The following is a 17,360-nucleotide window of genomic DNA, read 5'->3' as shown; positions in this document are numbered from 1 at the left end:
AAATGGCTATTGATTTATTAATATATATGTAGTTTAAGTTAAGTAACAAAAATGTTTTTGATTTTGGTTTTAGTTCACTGAACAAACAAGTAAACAAAGTTTCTCGGGAGAACACAAAAGTATTTAAATATATATATATTTGACATGAGGGTAAGTAAATAATGACAGAACATACATTTTTCTCTTTATGTATAATGCATTATAATGGTATTTATAATGCACTGCATATTTAAACAAAGCATTATGTTTGCAGATTATATCTGAAATTGGTTTTCATGTTTTAATGCATTTCCTAAAAGTGCAAGAATGAATAGATGAGTATTATAATGTATTATAACTGGGGTTCCTATACATGCAATCATAATGCGGTGCATTACAATTCATAATGCATTAAAAACACCCATATAATGTCTTCAAGTGAAGTGTTGTGAAACTCAGTGATGGTAACACAGGGTAAGAGCGACAGCAACAGATTGATAGAAGACACTGGAAATACTCCATTGGCAGCTCTGATCTTTAATGTCTGTACTTTATATATTCACTTTGCTCAGATATAATAAAGAAATGCTTGAATTTTATTCTTTCAGAACGATTAGAAGCATTTGCGATGAACAGCTGGGGCTGTTAAATGATTCACACTAATGACGATGTGCTAACGTGTTGGAAACATGGAAATGTGCTTGTTAAAGATGGAGACTTGGTTTTCCTAAAGCATCAGTAATAGATTAATGCTCGATTACAGGTGCGTTTTAAGGGCACTTACATGTCAATTCTCTGATGGAAAGGAACGAGATCCGTTTTGAGCGGATCACTTCTGCAAACCTTCCCTCGATGTGTGTGTGCGATGAATCTTGATGTCGAACAGCATGTGTGTGTTCACACTCTCAAACAGCATCTGACAGATGTGAACTTTTAATAATGCACAAAAAATAAATCAAGTGTTGTCGTAATGTACATTTTATTCACACCTGATACATATTTACAAAACACATGGATGTCAACCATGCCTGTTTCTCACGGAAACAAAACAAAAAATGCACACTTTCAAATCGCATTAATTACATTTAGTATAATAGATTAATCTTTTTTTTTTTTTTTCTAAATACAAGTGCCTTATTTAATCTGATCTCAATCTAACAACCAGTAAAGAACATAATCTTAAATGAGAATAACAACAGGGCCGAATGTTTGCAGGGATCAACATAAAGGCCCAGAGTCTATTATCATAAAGATAATAAAAAACATCAGTGATCTCAGTCTTTAAGGCGATTCATTCATTGAATCATCATCATCATCATCATCATCATCATCATCCCTGCAACTCATTCCCACCGTCTGAGATGGGGAAAACAGGTTTGGCGAGGCAAAAAGCCCTCGAGGCACAGAGTGATGTGAAAGCAGCAGGAGATGTGCAGTAAACGCTCATTACTCTGAACATCTGAGATTACTGGACCAGAGGGATGTGGAAATCAGGACTGTCGAAGAGGAGCGGCCTGCGGGGGGGACTGGGCTCCTTCGTGGCGCTGTGCAAGAGTTTAAAGAGTCCAGTGCCGATATTCATGGGGATTCCCATTATAATGCACTCGGACACACCTGCAGGACCACAGACATTCACTTCGGTTATTCAGAAATAGGCAACACACACACACACAGAGAGAGAACGCCAGAACGTTGCTATGGTTACCACACTGTCAATCATCACAATTTCAGAAGCGAGTCGCGTGTCGTACACACAAGGAATGATAATCTAGAGGATTCACTCCCGTACTTAAAAGCGGCTGTCGCTCCTGAAACTTCAGTGTGTGCGTGGTCATACATTAAATAATAAAGTACAAATATGGCTAACACTTTATTTTAGTGTGCTTGTTACACGTAATTATTATAAATTGTGCATAATTACATGCAACTAACCCTAAAACACACCCTAACCCTATAGTAGGTACATGTAGTTATTAATTAATATTACGCAGCAGTACTTCAAAATTTAATTACAGTGTAACAAAGACCCCTTAAAATAAAGTGTGACCTACAAATGTAATAAATGCACATCAGTTTCAGTTTGCACTGCTAAAAAAAATGTCTATTTGATCACATCAAGGAAATCAACAATAATCTTTGCATTTAGATTTTCATGACATGTTTCTAATAAGATGCTCAATACACAATGATTTAATTTGAATTAGCATAGATTAAAGGAAGTAGAACACACTTCTATCATGTAAAAATCCTTTAAGATTGAAATTATTAATAATTATTAATTAATTATTATTTTATAAATGGTATTTTTATTAATTAGTTCATGTCAGCTCAGGTCTATTAACAGATAAAACTTGATTTTAATAAAATATTAGTAAGTGTTGAAATATTATCAACTAAGATTAATAAATGCTTTTCATCGTTAGTTCATGTTAACTAATATGAACACATGAAACCTTATTGTAAAGTGTTATTGATATAAAAATATATAAATGTTTAATATATATTTTTATCTTTTTCCACCTCAAATTATGGTAATAAGATTTAAGCCTGTTTTAGGACCTTATTTGCATTCTTATTTCTCATTTATTCTTTCTTTATAAATAAAATATAACACACACTGTGACCCTGGACCACAAAACCAGTCACAAGGGTCAAATTGTTTAAATTGAGATTTATTCATCATATGAAAGCTGAATAAATAAGCTTTCCACTGATGTATGGTTTGTTAGGATAGGACAATATTTGGCCGAGATACGACTATTGAAGATCTGGAATCTGACTAGGGGTCGACCGATTATCGGTGCCGATATTAAGCATTTTTATGGTTATCGGTATCGGCCATTTTCAAAACCGATTTGCCGATAAAATAATTTTATTTTGAAAATGCGCTATATTTGGCCCTGACGCAGCCACATCTGTCGGAACTCACCACTCTGTAGACTAGACTAATGTCCCCGCACATCTGATTTGTTGGGAGTCATGAGTCCGGCCAATCAGCGTGGAAAGCTGAGGCACTGAAAGTGTTGCACTCTCACACCGAGAGAGCACTCGCTGACTAGAGCCGCTTCACTGATCACGCTTCAGTTGTCTCTCAAAGTTAAGGCAGCAGCAGACTTTGCTGAAGAAGCAATAGATTTCTACACTGAAGTTGCAAAATACCTCAATATAATAGAGCCCTGTGATTTCCGCGATGCAGAACAGACGGAGTCGCGGGATCCAGTCATAAAAACGGAATTTACTGTATAAAGCGGAATATCACGGAATTTGTCAACTTTGATGAATTAATAAAAAGCAGGTCAGTACAAATCAAACCGCAAAAAGGCTATTTAAATATGAATCCTGCGTGTCTCTAACGTTAAATGAATGGCGCAGAGACGTGTGATTTCAGTTACCACACACACACACACACACTGGAGCACGCGTGACGCTTGCGCTGTTTTCAGCCTCAGCCGCATCATTATATGAGGACATGATTGCATAAACATCATCTCCAGAGCCGCTTAGTCACTTCATGAGCTTTTTAATGCTTCAACTGAGAAAAGTTATCGACATATCATAAACACACAGAAACTCAAAGATCTCCATGGCAACCCGTCAAAATAAAAGTTCGGTTTTTCACAAGGCCCTAAAAATTAAATTTTTGTTAAACTGTAAATAAATTGAATAAGTTTGATTTTAATTCATTAGAAATGCTTTTTGATTACTAAAATTTTATTTAAAAATTAAAATAGAGTCTTTAAGTTTTACAAAATGTTTACAGAATGCTGCTGGGTGCTCCTAGCACTTTATACAAGTTATTATTATTATTATTAAAAACCGTTCTCAGATTCAAAGATATGTTTAAAATCATTTAAAGAAAGTATTTGTCAAAAAACCCTTTGTTATTCTTAATTTTGACATTAATTTACAGTTTTACACCAGACATAGCTATAATATATATATATCGGTTCAAAATATCGGTTATCGGTCTATTTGACCTGTAATAATCGGTATCGGCCCTGAAAATTACATATCGGTCGACCCCTAAATCTGAGGGTGCAAAAAAATCGAAACATTTAGAAAATCTCCTTTAAAGTTGTGCATGTATGTTTGTGCTTTTGCTGCATCCACTCACAAAAATTATTTTTATATATATTTGCGGTAGGAAATGTACTAAATATCTTCATGGAACATGATCTATACTTAATATCCTAATGATTTTTGGCATACAAGAAAAATCAATAATTTTGACCCGTACAATGTATTGTTGGCTATTGCCACAGATACGCCCGTGCGACATGTGACTGGTTTCGTGATCCAGGGTCACACACACACACACATCCACACACAGATTATACGTGTTTCTGCTCATCACTCACCGCAGACCGAGTCCTTCTGGCCGAAATACGCAGCGTCGAACAGATGATCGGCCGTCTTCTCGAAGGACGCCAGCATGAGAACGCTCTCCTTCATCTTAGCCAGACCGAAGCGAGTGATGCCCAGAATCTCTCCCTGAGACCCATGAGAACATCATATTCAATATCATCATCATCATCACGGAGACGCCACGTGAAGCTTCAGAAGCTCACCTTATAGGACATGAGGTCCGCGAGCAGCATGACGTGCCGGCGGTCGATGCTCATACCGTGGTTTACCATGGTATACTGGATCTCATTAATGATGGTGGATCTCGCTGCTTCGATGCCTATCGTCTTCTCCACCTGATGAACCCAAACACATCCATCACACACTCACACAGATATAAGTGTACTTGATTAGGAAATGATTATTTTTCTATGTACATTTCTGAAATGCACTTTCTGGAAAGCTGCTTTGAAACAATATGTATTGTGAAAAGCGCAAATAAATAAATGTGAAAATATATAAATAAATTTGAATTGAATTGAATTATAAAAGGATGAAAACTTAATTGTTTTAAGGAGTGTCTCTTAGTTGTTCTTCCATGTTTTGAACTGTTGTGCCAAAACATTTTAATTCTTAAATTAATTGTTAGTTTTATGCCTTCATAAATAATTGATAATAAATATGAAAAATTGATAATAAATTTTAAATAAATAAATACATTTTAAATAAATATATCATAATTTAAATTAAAAAAAATTTAAATCATAAATCCTGAAAAAATAAGACATTTCAGTGAAAACATAAAACATTTCATAAACACTTATTATTGTATGAAATTAATCAATTATAAAATTGTTACATTATGAATTCAATTGATTAGACATGCTTTTTGATTATTAAAATTTAAAGCAATAAATTGGAAATCAATTTTGGAAAAAATAAAGTAGATTTTATAGGGCACCTAAAAAAAATTAAAGTAAAGACTGATTATCATTATCATGTAAAGACTGAGGTTTAAAAAGCAAACGCCGCATGAAACATTAATAAAATGAATAATCTTCCCCAGAGATGCCCTAGCCCAGAGTCCGACTGGGCCGGTACCTCATACGTGTTGTTGGATGTTGTTCGGTTGCCGTTGACGCCGTGTGTTGCCATGACAGCCCTGAGATTGTCTCCCTCCACCAGCAGTTTAAACTTCTTTATCCCGCTCTGCTCGTCAATGTGGATCACGGCACGCGCCACTTGAGGGATGCCCTGGACCACCACCTACACACACACACACACACAATATATTTACAAACTTTTGTGTTAGATACGAGTAATCGATTTCACAGCACTAAGCCAAGTATAATATTAGCTTTTATACTTTCAGATTGCATTTTAATTTTATGCGCTTTTGTCATTTAAAAAAAATATATATTTAGCTTTACATTTATTTCAGTTTCAGTAATATTACATTTTAAAAGTTCCGAGTTTTTACATCTAATATTCATATTTTTTAGCATTTCAACTTTAATTCAATTAACAAATTAGTTTTAGTTTACAATAAGCTTATATGAATGCGTGTGTATATATATACAGGGTTCCCACACCTTGGTTAACCTGAAATTCAAGGACCTTTCAAGGACTTTCCAGGTCTAATACCCTCAAATTCAAGGACTAAACCCTCTGGTCCTCTTCTTTTAGGGGTCACACTTGGCTCCGTCGCAGTCAAAAGGGACCGAAGCCTTGAAATGTAACTTCTTTTTTTTCCAGGAAAACCAATGTATTATATTTTTGTTCAATAATTTTTTTTGATGATATTATTCAGAATTTTGAAGGAATTTTATAATACTATGCAATATTTATAATTTTTTATGAGATATTTTTTCCATTAGAACTAATTTTATAAAAATAAAAAATTCAATAAATGCAATATTTCACATTAAAATAGAGTGGAGGCCTTTAAAATCCATTTATTGAAGTCAAGTCAAGTCATCTTCATTTATATAGCGCTTTTAACAATGGAGATTGTTTCAAAGCAGCTTTACAGAGATAAACATACAATTTACGGTAACAGATTGTTTTGGCTTTATAGCGATTTTTGAATAATGTTATTTCCGGCTAAAGTTGGTTTTGATTGATTCACTTCCAGCAAAATTATCAATTGTTATTACATTAGGGGCCACTAAGACAACGGCGTTCTCTCTAAACAGACTTTAAACGCGAACCTGTGAGAAAAGTGCCACTTGGAGGCGTTAAAAAAAAATAAAAACTTGTGTAATGTCCGGTAACCAACTGTATAGCTCCCTATATAAAGGCTAGGATGGCTTGAGGGGGGAGTAACTCATGGGCTAACTTACATTTTAAAGTGAACTACTCCTTATAGTAACATGTAAATGCCAGTAATTAATAAATCAAGCAAGCTAGTATGCATAGGCCACAAAGTGTTTGGCGAAATAACACAGCGGACCGGAGGGAATAATATGGAATTTTTTCCAGAAAACTCCTTGCAAAAAAAAAAAATTCAAGCACTTTCAAGGACTTGTTTCTATTATGTTTGTTTTCAAAAACTTTCCAGGGCCTTGAAAAAAAAAAAAAAAATTCAGATTCACAAACTTTCAAGGATTTCAAGGACCCGTGGGATATGTATATGTGTGTGTGAATGAAGACTTCAGATGCAAAAAATATATTTAACTGAACATTAACCCTAATAAGATTAAAATAATTGTTGTTCAATTCAAAGGAATTTGAATGTGATCAAAAGCAAGGTTAAATCAAACCTTAAGCGCTACTAATAAATATGACCAAATAAAAGCTAGCATTTTGTCTTTATTCTATATACTGTTTAAGCTTGTGTCTCCAGGTTGCAATCATAATGCCCTTAAAAGAGACAGAATCTGATTGGCTAATTGAACTACATCACATGGTCACTCTGTGCTCCAGACATCAGATCAGTATTATGTCAGCGTCTGACCTTGGGAAGCTCCTGTTTGAGCGACTGCAGGACGTAGTACATGGAGCTCTTGCTGTTCTCTCTGGGAGACACACACACCACGGCCTCTCCGTGAACCGCGATGTCACCCGGCTTCACACGCAGCTTCGACGTGCAGATGGAGTAACGTACGGTCTCTGCGTTCACCTGGACACAACAAACAACACTACTATAAACCTCTGAGGATGATCATCATCGTGAAATAATGAGAAGTCAAGTCACCTTCATTTATATAGCGCTTTTAACAATATAGATTGTTTCAACGCAGCTTTACAGAGATAATAGGAAATTAAAGTAACAGTTAGTTTAGGCTGTACAGCAGCTCTAGAATAAAGTTAATGTCCAGCTAAAGTTAGTTTTGATTGATTCACTTCCGTCGCAAAGATCATTAGTTATTAACGTAGATAATAGCGCTAACACGACACCGCTCTAACAGAAAACCCTTCCGGCCGCTCATTCGCACAAAACAGTGTTTACTGGCTTGAGAACGCAAACCCTAAAATAGGGTCCAAAGTGCAAGCGGTGAATAATTTTGAAAACTAAAAAGTGTCAAAAACGTGAATCTGTGAAAACGCTGACGGCACGTGCGGATTAGGCGTTTAGTCTATAGATGTGCGTTTGAATATATATATATATATATATATATATATATTAGGGCTGTCAGTTAAACACGTTATTAACGGCGTTAACGCAAACCCATTTTAACGCGATTACTTTTTGTATCGCGAGATTAACGTTCTTTATGGCATAGCAAACTTTGTAGTTTTTTTCACATGCTTTTGCAACAGGACGCGGCGTGCGCGCGAGGACGTTTTGTTGCTTCGTCGACCGCGCGCACACCGCGGTCAAAATTCCAAATAGTTCAACTTTTGCCGCTGTGACGATTACCAGCGCAGTCAATAGAGAGCCTAAGTCCCGCCCCTCCGTTTCCGGCTCATGGGACCTTATTTCGGAAAACATATGTATGGTAGTCAATGGCGAGAGACAACTTATCTTTTTATTCCGTCTGAACTGTGCCCTGAATTACACATGTGATGTTTGTCAATTTAAAAGATAATTATGAGAGTCAAGAAAGTCGCAGTTTGTCATAAAACAGAAGAGTAACATTTTAGTTTGATGTGAAAATCGCTCAATGAACTACATCTCCCGGGAAGCGAAACACCGAGCGAGATCCGCTGCTGGTGTGTGTGCAGTCTGGTACCAAACACTCGATGACGCCGTAACGTTACGATTATAACGCAAGACTATAGAAACAATGACAGACGTTAGCTTCAGTAAAGTTAGCTTCAGTAAAGTTAGCGCATCAGTAAAGTTAGCATCAGTAAAGTTAACATCAGTAAAGTTAGCATCAGTAAAGTTAGCGCTTCAGTAAAGTTAGCGCTTCAGTAAAGTTAGCTTCAGTAAAGTTAGCGCATCAGTAAAGTTAGCATCAGTAAAGTTAGCATCAGTAAAGTTAGCATCAGTAAAGTTAGCATCAGTAAAGTTAGCTTCAGTAAAGTTAGCTTCAGTAAAGTTAGCTTCAGTAAAGTTAGCTTCAGTAAAGTTAGCTTCAGTAAAGTTAGCTTCAGTAAAGTTAGCTTCAGTAAAGTTAGCATCAGTAAAGTTAGCATCAGTAAAGTTAGCTTCAGTAAAGTTAGCTTCAGTAAAGTTAGCTTCAGTAAAGTTAGCATCAGTAAAGTTAGCATCAGTAAAGTTAGCATCAGTAAAGTTAGCTTCAGTAAAGTTAGCTTCAGTAAAGTTAGCATCAGTAAAGTTAACATCAGTAAAGTTAGCTTCAGTAAAGTTAGCTTCAGTAAAGTCAGCTTCAGTAAAGTTAGCATCAGTAAAGTTAACATCAGTAAAGTTAGCATCAGTAAGTCAGCTTCAGTAAAGTTAGCGCTTCAGTAAAGTTAGCGCTTCAGTAAAGTTAGCGCTTCAGTAAAGTTAGCGCTTCAGTAAAGTTAGAGCTTCAGTAAAGTTAGCTTCAGTAAAGTTAGCATCAGTAAAGTCAGCTTCAGTAAAGTCAGCTTCAGTAAAGTCAGCTTCAGTAAAGTTAGCTTCAGTAAAGTTAGCTTCAGTAACGTTAGCTTCATTCATTGAGAGAAAATGTGCGCCTTTTGGGTTTGTAGTCTTTTTAATTACGTATTTTCACAGTCTTATACCTCAACAGTTTTACACCAAACTGCGACTTTCTTGACTTTAAAAAGTATCTTTTAAATTGACAAACATCATATGTGTAATTCAGGGCACAATTCAAACGAGATCAAAATATTTGTCGTCTCTCGCCATTGACTACCATGCAATATTTTTCCGAAATAAGGTCCCATGGTGGTCGACCGGAAGGGGAGGGACTTAGGCTCTCTATAGAAACGTTTTGGCATCCAAAAAGTTTTGAAAACTGGCGTAGCGCCGCGCATTCCGCGTCCTGTCTGAAAGCACCGGATCTAGCTAGACCGGAAACACACTTGTTGCGAGCCGGCCAAATAGTAGGTTAACGTTACGCTTTGAGTGGATGTCGAGCGCGAGACGCTGAAATGGAGGCCAATAAGATTCTGAATGGAAAGTTTACTTTTAAAAAGTTGCCAAATGGTTCCATTGACGAGACCAAAGTGATCTGTGTGTTTTGTCGTTGTGAACTGAGCTATCATCATCGCAGCACGTCCAGTCTGAATACCACTTGATGATGGCCAAGCACACACACACACACACACACACACACACACACACACACACACACACACACACACAGCTGATGCGAATTCTCCGCCCCCTCGTCAATATCAGGACCTCGTCAGTATTTCTTTCACCCTTTTATTGATGGACAGTGTTACATTGTGTGAGAGATTATTTGCTCCAAGTGAGAATGATTAATCGCGAGTTAACTATGACATTAATGCGATTAATCCAATTAAATATTTTAATCGTTTGACAGCACAAATACACACACACACTTGTCTGGCCTTAAAAATTAATAATACAGAATTTTACAGTATCCATGTGACCTATCAATATAAACCAGAGACTGATGTGCTCCTACAGTCACATTCAAATCCACTTCTGTTTAGCTGTGCATTTACTGAACGAGCACTGTGTCACTGTACGTCCGACTGATTACACTGTATTTAATTTTCATTTTGATTATTCTTATTTCTTTGATTATTTTAATTTCTTCTATGTAAAGCACTTTGAATTACCATAAAAACACTGATGCTAACAGGTAGTTATGATCAAATGTGCCGTTACCTCCAGCCTCAGAAGACGAATCCTCTCTAGAGACAGTTTCACCAGGATAAAACAATCATCCGGCAGGAAAACCTCCTCGATGTACTCGGAAATCTGACAGAAACAATCAAACTCGGTGATTCAGCTGAAAACAACAACAACATAATAATACACAGGCCACCAACACACAGGCTCCTTCTGAAAACAGCGCTGTCTGTAGAGTGGGAACGAGCACAAATACATCTTTACAAAATTGAGCTCTTTGCAAGGCATTCTGGGATTGAATTTTCCACAAAGGCTGGAGAAATGGCATGGTATTCTGTGTGGTTTCAGGGGCATTTTAAATCCTTATTGACTTTTCTGAACACACACCTAACTAGAGCTGGGTTCGATACTTTTTAGGCACTGACCGAATTACCTCGATTCCAGCGAGTATCAAAAAACGTCTTGTCGTTCGGTACCAAACTTCGACACCTGAGGGGTTAAAGGGATAGTTCACCCAAAAATGAAAATAATGTCATTAATGACTCTCCCTCATGTCGTTACAAGCCCGTAAGATCCACAACAGAACCGGAAGACAATACAATGCTGAATAAAGTCCTAGTTTTTGTTATTTTTGGACCAAAATGTATTTTCGTTGCTTCAAAACATTCTAACTAACCCACTGATGTCACATGGACTACTTTGATGATGTCTTTATCTCCTTTCTGGACAAGGACAGTATACCGTACACACATTTACAATGGAGGGACAGAAAGCTCTCGGACTAAATCTAAAATATCTTAAACTGTGTTCTGAAGATGAACGAAGGTCTGACGGGCTTGGAGCGACATGAGGGAGAGTCATTAACGACATCATTTTCATTTTTGGGTGAACTAACCCTTTAATCTCGTCGATGGAGCCGCGCGTCTGACAAAGAGACACGTAGAACATGCAGGATTCATATTTAAATAGTCCTTATTCTCACTTTGACAACATTTCATTTGAGAGAAACCGTCATCACATCACAGCAGGTCTACACGGCAACCCGTCAAAATAAAAGTTTGGTTTAACTTAAATATAAACTGCGATAGAAATATATTACTCTTGTACAGTATAATGCACATCTTAAATGTAATACTAGTACTAATAATAATACAATTATTATTAAAACTAATTTTCTTCCATGTTATAATTGTATTGTGTAGTACTTGTTTGTCATACAAATAAAGGGATTTTGATTACCAGGAAAATTTAAATACACAGAATTTCAACAACGACAAAAAACAACATTTCATAGACCCTATTATTGTATACAAATAAATAAATTAAATTGTTTTTATAAATTAAATTAATTAGAAATGTTTTTGATTATACCATTAAAATGGAATGTAGACAATAAAACAGAAAGAACAGAACTGGGTAAAAATAAAATGCAATATGAAAAACAATTGAACAAGAGTCATGAATGTAATTAATTACACATGCTTTTTTATTAATACAATTTAAATGAACTATCTAAAGAATTTAAACAGAACCACCCCCCCCGCCCCCCCAAAAAAGGCCCTATCCTTAGGCCCTGTGTCCACCAAAGTGTTTTTATTTTTCCAATTGTTTTCAAGCGTAACGAGGCGCTGAGCGACTATTTCACGCTGAAACGCTGTACGTCCAATCACAGTGGAGGAGGGGCGGGGCTAACACCACACCGACCAACCGCCACATTCTGCTTGAACAACGTCAACAGACGACAACAAGAAGCATAATAACGAAACAAAATCATTTAAAACAAGAATACTTTACATTGTATTGACATTTTAATATAGAATCAACACAGAAACAAACTATTTGTGAAATGAGATGCTAGTAACACTTTCGCGGATATCCAGTATCATAACAAGCAAAGCGTCTCAAGTGGAAAAAAAAAATGCCAAAACACTCAAGCGCTCATAGCTAGGCGTTTTCAGCTGGTTATAAACGCTTTGGTTAAGGATGGCTGCATTAACGGTTGAGTTTTCCCCTCTTCACATTAATGTTACAGTCTCTGCTATAGCATTATCTGTTCATTAAATTGGTATCGAAAAAAGTATCGTTCAGGAAACGATTTCGAAGTCATGGTATCGGTATTAATAATGAATGAATGAAAATGAACGATACCCAGCTCTACCCCCAACAGAAAGCATGAGAAATGTTCCTAATAACGCAGGCTTCAGTGAACAGCAGAAACCACAGAAGAGTACCTCTCCCAGGAGAGTCTTCTCAATGCGACCCTTCACCAGCCGAGCGAAATCTGCATCATCATCACAGTCCAGGCTGGCACTTATGATGGGCGTACTGAGACACAGAGAGAGAGACTCGTTAGCACACACACACACACACACACACACACACACACACACACACACACACACACACACACACACACACACTGAGACACAGAGAGAGACTCGTAAGCACACACACACTCACAAACACACTCACACTCGCTCAGACACAGAGACTCGTTAGCACACACACACACTGAGACACAGAGAGAGAGACTCGTTAGCACACACACACACACACACACACACACACACACAGACACAGAGAGACTCGTCAGCACACACACACTGAGACACAGAGAGACTCGTTAGCACACACACACACACACAGACAGACAGACAGACAGACAGACAGAGACTCGTCAGCACACACACACTGAGGCTGCACGATTTGGGCCAAAATGATAATCACGATTATTTTGATCAATATTGCGATCACGATTAATTATCACGATTATTTGTTGATTTTAACCAAAACAAATTTTATTGCCACATAGGCTAATTATAACTGCTTTCACATCCATATTGTGCTACATTTCTGCTAATGTATGTGTATCTAAATAAAATAGGTCCTCTTATTCACCAAAATTCAGTGCATCTCCTTAAAGAATAAAGAAAACAATAAAGAAAATGTAGCAAAACTTCAACAGGGCACTATTTTACATTTTACATTGTGTAAATCTATTTTAGGAAGCAAAATATAAACTTGCATTGTACCTGCATAATGGATGTGAATAAAACACGCAAAATATACAATCAATAAAAAAACAAATATTCCATAACAAACAGAATGTAACCAAATGAGAACATTTCAAGGCAGAACTGCACTATGGAAGTTCGATTAATGGATGAAATTCAGAGTCATTGTTATTTGACGCTTAATAAATGTAAAATGTTGTGGTAGGCCTACAGTGTCAGTGATTAGTTGTGAAGTCTTACTGCATAAATTTAATCTATTTAATTCTCCATGTGAAAGTTTATGTGCTCAAATTATTTCTATTTGTTAAACAATAGGTCAAAACAAGACGTTTGTAGGACTGATTATTGGAGTCCATTAATCGAACTTCCATGCCTCTTATGTAAGGGTTAATGCCCGACGAGGTGTCCGTTGTCAGGTTTTAATGGACGACGGCGAGGTGTAAACCGGCCGACGCGCAGCGGAAGTCCATTAAAACCTGACAACGGTCACCTCGAAGGGCATTAACCCGCTTATACCATGGTCACTTGCCAAATAAAACATTTTTAAAACATTAGTTTATATTTTAATTAGGCTAAATCTAGTTTTTTCAAATAATAACTTGCCTGACGATTTATTTAGCAACTTGAGATATTTATAGTCCGCTCAGCTTGTAGAACCCTTCAGGTTCAAAAATGCTTTTTTTTTTTCATGAAACACAAAGGTAGGCATAGTTATTTTTTTATTGCACATAAAACACTTTGTGTTACACTAGTCTACACTAACCACAGCCTCCGAAGCACCGCTGTAGGTCGACTCTCCGATGCTGGACTGGAGAGCCGTCAAATAAAGTCGGTGACAGGCCATCGATGCGAGAGCAGTCTGCGGGCTTACTGGGCTCCGTCAGTCCGTGAGAGACTGAAGATGAAATAACGAACGAAGTCGCTCATTGTAGTAGGCTATGTAATATCTAACTAACGTTGACTGCCTGTTGCTATGGTTACTCACACAGCTGTTGTAGGCAGCGCATTTATTTATTCATTTCGAATGGTAAACAGGCAGTTTCACCAGAACTACTTTAGGTGTCCTCTATCACTTTTTAACGGACACCCTGCAGCCAATCAGAATCGAGTATTCACCCAGACCATGGTATAAATAGTAAATATATATATGTAGTATGTACCAATTTACTAATGCAATTTACTAATGCTCACACTCGGTCTCTCACGCGCACTGTCACTCAGTCTCTCTCGCGCGCGACACAATCGGTAGGCGCGCGCTGTTGCTCGCACGCAGACACACTCGCGGTCTCTCTCGTGCACTGTCGCTCGCACGCAGACCGTAGGTCTCTCTCGCGCACCTGGGCTCATGGAGGCACGTGATCAGACACTGGTTTACGGTGCGCTAGATTGGCAAAAAAAAAGCTTTCTGTGAACTGAATGACGCATTTAAAATATCGCTCAATCACGCGAATTTGATCGTGGGAAGCCAAAATCGTGATCGTGATTAAAATTCGATTAATCGTGCAGCCCTAACTGAGACACAGAGAGACTCGTTAGCACACACACACACACACACAGACAGACACACACACTGAGACACAGAGAGACTGTGTACTTTTACTCTTAGCACTTGTATTTTACTGTGTTTTTATTGTGTCAGTCTGTGACTAATGTCTTTGTGTTCTTTACTGTGAAGTACTTTGGTAGGCCTTGGCCTTGGAAATGTGCTATATAAATAAATGTGACATTGACATTATTTATATAAAAAAAAAAAAAAAAATTATATATATATGCTATACAATTTTTATTACTTTTCCAGTCCTGGGGGTTATAAATATTTCAAATAATAATTTATAAATTTAATTTATTCTAATAAATAAATAAATAAATAAATAAATAAATACATAAAAATACTACAATAAAATGCCAAAAAAATTTATTACTTTTATTTCCAGGCCTGGAAAACAATTTAATTTATATAAAAATATAAACAATGATTTATTTATATATAAATAATATATTCATATAATACATTATTATAAATACGAGTAATAATATATCACTTTTTTTATATAATTTTAAAAGTATAAAAAAAATCATGTTCACTATAAAAAGACCTGGAAAACACATGATATTCCCTGACATCACATTTTCCGGGTTTCTGTGGTCACCTGATGTTCTTGGACGCATTGATGATCTCTTTGATCCTCGGGACTCCCAGAGTGATGTTCATGGAGGCGACTCCGGCGAAGTGAAAGGTCTTGAGGGTCATCTGAGTGCCGGGCTCCCCGATGCTCTGGGCACACAGCGCTCCGACGGCAGAGCCCGGCTCCATCTGCGCCCTGAGCAACACACAACTCAACTTATTTATTTATATAGCACATTTAAAAGCTAGTGACACCTTCTCTGTCTGCTTTCAAGTCTCTTTTAAAAACCCTTCCTGTTTTCTTTAGCATTTTGATTCTTTTCTTCGGTTGGTTTTACTAATTTATATTTGAGTCTGATACTGTTTTCAGGGTTCCTACAGGTTTCTTCAAGTTAAATTCAAGTCTTTTTAAGACATTTTTAAGACCATTTATATAAAAAATTAATACCTATTTCACGTCCCTACCAGCAAAGAAAAACAAAATCCTTGAACTTGTGTTCATTTATTTTTCAAATGTGGAATAGGTAAAAGATGATAAGCCGAGCAGGTGTGAAAAATAAAAACATTTCAGTAGGCCACAAGAAAGTTTGCCGAACAATGTTAAGTTGTGTTTTAACATTAGCTAGCTACTTATTCCATGCTGGGAATATGGGGAACTGAGAGACCCCTGAACAATAAACATCAAAAATCATAATAATCGTGGTTGACAAATGAAACTTTTGAGGAAAAATACAGTACGGAGAAGTTACATAGCACAATTTTTAAGACCCAGACATCAAAATTCAAGACTTTTTAAAGTCTTTTTAAGGTATTATTTCCAAATTAATAAATTCAATGCTTTTAAGGCTTTTTAAGACCCCGCGGGAACCCTGTGTTTTGCTACTCCTGTTTTATGGTTACTCTTAGCTATGTTGCTGTAATTTTTTGTTTTATTTGTTGTTATGCATGTTATATCTTCATTTAATCGTGTTGTTCAGTAAAACACTTTGTTCCGCCTAGTGGCTGTTGTAAATGTGCTATAAATACAATTGAACTTGAACAAGTGGTCGAAATCGGTACTGCAGTCCAAATTCAAAATACCAGAGGTCGTTGTTTCCCCCGCCTCCTCAGACTCGAGGCTCACGTGTGTTGCCAGTTTGAGGACACACAACAGGAACGAGTGAAATTGACAACAAAAGCTGAGGAAACTTACAGATTTGTCCGCGTTTTAAAGGGGTCATATAATGGTACATGCACTTTTACAAGTTGATTGAACTGAAATGTGTGTTGGAAATGCCTGTACACAACCATCATATAATGATAAAAATCCATCCAGTGTTTTTGTTTTAATCTCCTTATATGTTTTCCCCTGCCTCAAATTGAGCCGTTCGATCGTGTGACGTCACACGCACGGACGCCCCTCCCACGATTGTTGATTGACAGCAGCGTTTCAACACAGACCCGCCCTGAGCGAGCTGTCATCATAGTCCGTCATTGTTGATACGCTGGAGCAGAATGGCGTCTAAGCGATTGTGGTGTTCTGTTCTTGGGTGTAATAACGAACACAGTCATTTTAATGTTCCTAAATCCGAACCGCTGAAGACGCAGTGGCTGAGTTTGTTTTCGAAGGGAATATTCCCCACGAGCAACGTCACTGCTCTCATGTTTGGCGAATCATTTCTCAGCAGACTGCTTTATAAACGAGGGTCAGTATAAAGCTGGTTTTGCTAAGAAGCTGCTCATGAAAAAAGGATCGGTA

General features: G+C 37.1%; 1 protein-coding gene across 2 annotated transcripts in view; it reads right to left on the bottom strand.

Moving 5' to 3' along the window:
* Positions 1 to 1,381: 1,381 nt before the first annotated feature.
* Positions 1,382 to 17,360, bottom strand: part of polr3a (polymerase (RNA) III (DNA directed) polypeptide A) — a 63,694-nt gene continuing 47,715 nt past the window's right edge. For both annotated transcript variants that reach the window (XM_056241793.1, XM_056241794.1), the window contains 8 exons: positions 15,648 to 15,818; positions 12,715 to 12,808; positions 10,520 to 10,612; positions 7,280 to 7,444; positions 5,425 to 5,589; positions 4,548 to 4,679; positions 4,338 to 4,470; positions 1,382 to 1,593 (listed from right to left, as the gene is read on the bottom strand). In XM_056241793.1, the coding sequence (XP_056097768.1) occupies positions 1,445 to 1,593; positions 4,338 to 4,470; positions 4,548 to 4,679; positions 5,425 to 5,589; positions 7,280 to 7,444; positions 10,520 to 10,612; positions 12,715 to 12,808; positions 15,648 to 15,818 (1,102 nt within the window). In that variant the 3' untranslated portion in view covers positions 1,382 to 1,444. The remainder of the gene's footprint in view (positions 1,594 to 4,337; positions 4,471 to 4,547; positions 4,680 to 5,424; positions 5,590 to 7,279; positions 7,445 to 10,519; positions 10,613 to 12,714; positions 12,809 to 15,647; positions 15,819 to 17,360) is intronic.

This window comes from Rhinichthys klamathensis, unplaced genomic scaffold (assembly GCF_029890125.1).
Source record: "Rhinichthys klamathensis goyatoka isolate OS25496 unplaced genomic scaffold, OSU_Roscu_1.1 h1tg000677l_1, whole genome shotgun sequence".
Classification (NCBI taxonomy): Eukaryota; Metazoa; Chordata; class Actinopteri; order Cypriniformes; family Leuciscidae; genus Rhinichthys; species Rhinichthys klamathensis.
The sequence above is the reverse complement of the archived record's forward strand: the minus strand, read 5'-3'. Positions and strand labels throughout refer to the sequence as shown.